The sequence below is a fragment of the Elephantulus edwardii genome, unplaced genomic scaffold, assembly GCF_000299155.1.
Source record: "Elephantulus edwardii isolate Elephantulus edwardi_28Jun2011 unplaced genomic scaffold, EleEdw1.0 scaffold00148, whole genome shotgun sequence".
Classification (NCBI taxonomy): Eukaryota; Metazoa; Chordata; class Mammalia; order Macroscelidea; family Macroscelididae; genus Elephantulus; species Elephantulus edwardii.
Window position 1 is genome coordinate 6,114,578 of NW_006399898.1, and position 6,000 is coordinate 6,120,577.

At 47.2% G+C, this 6,000-nt stretch overlaps 1 protein-coding gene across 1 annotated transcript in view; it reads left to right on the forward strand.

Moving 5' to 3' along the window:
- Positions 1-6,000, forward strand: part of IFT81 (intraflagellar transport 81 homolog (Chlamydomonas)) — a 111,361-nt gene that overhangs the window by 91,046 nt on the left and 14,315 nt on the right. The window contains exons 15-16 of the mRNA XM_006894657.1: positions 1,288-1,359; positions 1,440-1,525. Coding sequence (XP_006894719.1) covers positions 1,288-1,359; positions 1,440-1,525 — 158 coding nt within the window. The remainder of the gene's footprint in view (positions 1-1,287; positions 1,360-1,439; positions 1,526-6,000) is intronic.

A 6,000-nucleotide genomic window follows, 5' to 3' on the forward strand; every position in this document is an offset into this window, starting at 1 on the left:
CTGCCGCACTGGCCGGCCTTTGTCCTTGTTGCCGGAGGGCATTTGCAGTTCTTCCTTCTACCTGGAGCCCTTACGAACCCCTGACTCTGCTCTGACTGAACGTTGCCCCTCACCAACACCTGCTCTTTTTACTTCCCCTCTTTTCATAATTTATTGTACAAATTGAGTAGTGTGTGATGAGTTGACATTTCCAAGTATATGGATTTCACGGCTGAAGTTCCAACAATTTAGAATCTGTGTGACTTTCACAACTGGACTTGTTAGGCTTTACCTTAACGTGAAGTGCAGGGCAAGCGCAGCCATTCCTCAGGTGTGCAGTACACCGTGGATTCTACCTGTCAGAATGTAAGAGTTGAAATACTTTCAATGCCAGTGAACTGGAATCCAACGTTGATTTCTGGGCCTGTCATGATTCCAGTCTTGCTAAAGCCATAAATTTCACATCTGTGTCCAACAGCGTCCACTGTCCTCCCAGCACATCCCACCCGACCACTCGTCCCTTTGAGCTGTTGTGTTTCCTTCTGAGCACTATGTCCTTGCCGGCAGTGACCTTGTCATGTGTGTCCCTGCATATGTCTGCTTCCCTGCGTGCACTCGCATGAGAGCAGGGAGCCGCCTGTCCTGTCTGCCCTGACACGGAGCCCCGGGGCAGGACGGCACACGGGAGCTCTTGAATCAGTGTTTGTCATGACATGAGAAGCTCTAGAAAAGATTCTAAGCTGCTCTGTTTTAAGGGAGAGTTAAAAGTGCCAAAGAGCAGATGACTCGAATGGCATCTGCTGTTCATTTAAAGTCCTCTGAGTCTCCAAGGAGCGTGGTGGGGCCCGTTAAGGAGCCAGAGGTTGGACACTGGGTTGCTAACTGGAAGGGTGTTGATTGTCACCCACCAGCTGCTCCACAGAAGGAAACTGTGGCCGTGTGTTTCCATAAAGTTGTACAGCCTTAGAAACCTCACGGGCAGTCGGGTTCTGGCCTCCAGGGTCAGTGACTTGGAATCAGCCCATCACCAGTGGGTCAGGGTGGGGTTCGCCGGGCGTCGATATTGTGGTGGTTGTTACGTGACTCGTGCCTTCGAGTCGGGAGAGACTCAGAGTTGATCATTAGCGGTTTTTTAGAGATTGTAAATCACACGGGAGGATTATTCATTATTCCACGGCGCAGTTTATAGATTCAAACCACCTGTCTGAGTTTGCAGCACGTCTCCTTGCCCTCTAGGCCCCCCGAGCTCCCAGTGCACCTGTTTAGTTCTTTCTGTAATATTGCTGATTTATATGTGGTGTTTTATAGGAAGTCAGAGGACTTCGTGAAGAATGTCTTCAGGAAGAAAGTAAATACCATTATACAAATTGTGTAATTAAGGTAAGACAGGAAAATGAATCTAAAACTGTTGCTGAGGTTTCGTGTCAAGGACATGCCTGCAATGTCATCTTTCCACCCAGAACCTGGAAGTACAACTTCGCCGTGCTACTGATGAGATGAAGGCGTACGTCTCTTCTGACCAGCAGGAAAAAAGAAAAGCATTCAGGCAAGTATTTTTGTTGTTCACAAAGTGAATTGTAATATTTGCACTTACAGAAGTTTTATAAAAATGAGATTACATAAATATGGAGTATTCATATAAGCATGAGTGCATACCAAGGTTCCCAAAATAAGTGTATAGTTATTTGTTGTTATTATTATGTGCCGTCGACTTGCTTGCGACTCATAGCGACCCTGTATACAACAGCTCTGAACCTTGCTCTATCCTGTGCCACCTTTATCGTCTCTAACACCTACCCTCATTACCCCAGTCACTGAATCAATTTATCTCGTTGAGGGTCTTCCTCGTGCACTGTCTCTGCACCCTCCAAACATGATGTCCTTTTCCAAGGACTAGTTCTTCCTTGCAACATGCCCAAAGTATGCCAGAATCCTTGCCCTTAAGCAGCCTGGTTTCACCCTCTCCAAGGCAAACCTGTTTGTTCTCCTGGCAGTCCATAGTATATTCATTACCACACCACAGCTCAAAGGCATCAGTCTTCCTTCTATCATTCCTAGTCATTTATTGTCCAGCTCTCTGACTCATAGCAAGTAATTGCAAAAACTATGGCCTGGATCAAGTGCACCTTAGTCTCCAGACTGATATCGTTGCTCTTCAGTATGCTGGAGAGGTTTCTGACAGCAGACTTTCCAAATGCAATTCACCTTTTGATTTCCTGGCTGCTAGTACCAAGAGTGTTGATTGTGGAGCCAAGCAAGCTGAAACTGTCAACAGTCTCGGTCTCTTTGCCTCTATAATGGTTTTGCCCATCAATCTAGTGCTGAGAATCTTTTTTATTTTTTTTTTATTTTTTTTTTTCTGAAAGCTTAAAGCAGCTTTATTAGGGGGACTCCTGGGTGGGATTCCTTGGTCTGGAGAGGGAGAGAGGGAGACCAGGGGAAAACCACACCCTAAGGTGGGTTGGGCAGGTTTTTATAGTAAGGATCTTCAGAGAGGGAAGGTGACATCCAGCCTCTTTAGTGAGAAAAAGGGTGACGTATGTTTCTTTATTCTAGCTACTTCCTGCTGAACAGGGGCAAAGATCTGGGGCCCAGAGACTGGATTGGGTTGGCCTGGGACCAGTAGACAGGGGAGAATATGGATGTCACAGCAGCTGGCTCACCGTTAATGTGGCCTTTTATCCTGTGAAGTAAGAATTTAAAAAGGCAGGTAGTGATTAGTAACGATATGAAGAGCTACTTAGAGCTTGGGATCTGAGAGGTGAAGAGTAGCGGGGCCCACCATTTGAGAGGTATAGGTCTGTTCCGTGAGAGGAGCATGTTTGACCTGGGAAAGGTGGTGCTAATGGGGTTACCTATGACCTTAACCACTGTGGGGTTGTCAGGATGACTGTGTAAGGTCTGTCGTAGCGTGATTGGAGAGATTCGGGTGCATGCCATTTGATGAGGACAGAGTCTCCTGGGCAACTCCAGCTGTCTGGTCTACACTTTCAGGTGAGGGTCTGGGTATGCAGCAGTCTGCGTGTTCCCAAAGTAATTGTCTGGGGTCTTCCCACTGGACAGAAGGCCAAGGACTCAAGAAAGGAACCAGGGAAAGAAAGCTAAAAAGAAGCTTTATTAAGGGGGATTCCTTGGTCTAGAGAGAGACAGACCAGAGGAACTGCACCCTAAGGTTGATTAGGGCAGGTTTTTTGGTTTGGTTTTGGTTTTTTTAGGGCAGGGTTTTTATAGTGAGGGTCTTTAAGGAGGGAAGGAGGGGACATTCCATTGTGGTTTAGCCAGGTGGGTGGTCCTCTAGGGAGGGAAGGGAGGGACACTCCTTGGTAGTTGAGGCTTCACTCGCTTTGTTGACATGTTGATATGCCTTGAATCCTTCTCCCTTTGACCTTGGTCGAGGCCTGACAGTATGATGCTAAAAGAGGGAGTTTAGTGGGTAGGTTAGGGTTGAGCAGAAATGGCCCGCCCTACATTAGCTCGAAGGGACTCAGAAAGGATGATGAGCGAGATGCTGCTTGGATGCTGCTTTCCACACTGTTTATGAAATCTGCAACATAGGCTGGCTAAGGGTAACCTTCAGAGCTGCTGTCAACAAACAGTATGGTCTGGATTAGGTTGCTTAGATAGGGAAGTAAAGAGCCTGTATCTTCAAGGACTTAAGGGCAGCTGTGGTCATTATCATCCGAGGTGTTTACTGGAAGTAGGGTGGCTGAGTTGAGGGACGGTGATTGAGGGAGGCTAATATCAGGGTTCTCGAGAAAAAAGTAGATGGCACTCCTTTTGTCAGTGTATAGATAGGAAGGCTTAGATGGACTTGACAATGAAAGGGGTGGGAACTGTAAGAGGAGATGCTAGAACTTGAGAAAAGTTTTTTTAACTATTTGGGGTGAATCTAGGGGTCCTTGCGGGGTGGCTTTTGCCACGTCATATAAAGGGGTTTTGCTGGTAAGGAAAAGTTAGGAATCTAGTATCTAAGAAAACTGATAAAACCGAGAAAAGAGATTTGATCAGCAGTTTGGAGTGGCTAGAGGCTTTCAATGACTGCTCCGATTGACTGTTAAACTTCTAGCTGTGGGGTCAGTTGAAAACCGAGATCCGTGGCAGTGGGCAGAGACAGTTGGGCCTTGGAGGGGGTACCCTGTATCTCTTGGAGGCCAGGAAGTTAAGAAGTTGAGCAGTGTGAGTTTGTGAAAGTTTACATGAGGGGGCCAATCTTTGTTTCCTTGTGGGAGCTCTGGTGGCCTAGCAGTAAGAAGCTGTGCTACCCTCTCAAAGTCATGTGGTTCGAATCCGCGAGCTGCTCTGCAGGGGAAGGATGGCATCTCCTCCTGTGTGATTAACTGACTCTGAAAACCCCCTGGAGGGTCATCCGTGGGTCCTATCTGACTCGATGATACAAACCCACAACAAGGTGTTATCGGGACTCTGATGACCTAGAGAGTGAGGAGGGCACTGCCAACCCAAAAGCAGGCAGTTCAAGCCCGCCCGCTGCTCACAAGGAGGGAGACAGACCATCTCCTCCCTGTGGTTTCATCTCTGAAAACCGCTGGAGTCACCTCTGACTTGATGGCCCAAAACAACAGCGATGAGGATAGTTAGCTGGAATCTCGTGGAAGATCTCTGGGTACACAGTCAGGCTCTCGAAAGGGAAGCCTGGAATGCTACAGCTGTTTTTCAAAGCTCTGAGGTTGGTCTTACACACGCGTCGCACATGGCCTGGCTTCCCATTGTCTTCCCACTGTCTGAACACTAGGAGGACAGCGTTTCAGTGTGGAATCTGGTTGCAGGATACAGAACTTCAGAATGAAAAGACGTGTAAACATCAGTAGTCCTTAGATGGTGACTGTGTTGTAATCCTGGCCGATGTTACATTAGAATAAACCAAAGTGCCTTATTAATTGACTTATAGTGAGAAGATGCAGTTGCTGGGATAAGGTACACTTTCTGTGCCCCTTACCACAATTCAGATGTTTTGCTTTCACCACCAAGTAGGTGTTCAAATACAGGCCGGCTGTCACTGTTCAGAGCTCTTGAGTCACCGGCCTCACACTTCCGGTGACCAGCACTCCTGAACTCGCCCTGTCGTGCGCCGTCCTCATCTCACTGTCACGCTCAGGCCTGTTGAAGGAGTCACCGTGTCGTCCATCCTGTTGACAGGCTGCCTCTCTGTTGCTGACACTCTACATTGCCCAGCGAGATGTCTGTCTCCGAGAAAATGGGTTCCTCCTGAAAATACACCCAATGTAGGTGAGACAGGGTTCACCATCCTTACTTCTCAGGAGCAGATGCTGGTTACACCTCCTTCAAGACAGACCTGTTTGTTCTCAGTGCTACCACCACAATTCAAAGGCGTCAATTCTTCCTCTGTCTTCCTTATTCACGGTCCAACTCTCAGATGCCCAGGAACTAACTGAAATTCCTATGGGTTGGATCGGATGTGCCTTCCTCCTTAGTCAAGTCTGTCCTCGTCAAGAGTAGATCTCCCCGATTCCTTGACTGCAGCTACCGTGGGTGTTGAGTGCGGAGCCAAGTAAAAGGAAATCGTTGACAACTTGAGTCTTTTCTCCATCTGTCATGATATTGCCTCTTGGTCCAGTGGTGAGACTTCCTTTGAAAGCTGGAGTCTTTGAACTTCTGCAGTAGGTGCATCAAGTCTTCTCCACTTTCTGCAGGCAAGGTTGTGCCATCTGTATAACGCAGGTTATCGGTGAGTCTTCCTCCAATTCATCTTGATATAATTCAGCTTCTCAAATGATTTATTCAGCATGCACATTGAATAGGTAAACAAAAAGAACACAACCTAGAGGTACACCTCTCCTGATTTTAAACCATGTTTCTTGTTCTGCTCAGACAAGTTTCTTGGTCTAGGTACAGGTTTTGCAAGAGCGTTAGTGAACTGAGATTCCCATTCTTCTCAATGTTAGCCTTAAATTGTTATGATCCGTATAGCCAAATGCATGAGCATGTTGTTGTTGTTGTTGTTATGTGCCGTCGAGTCACCTGCGACTCATAGCGACCCTATGT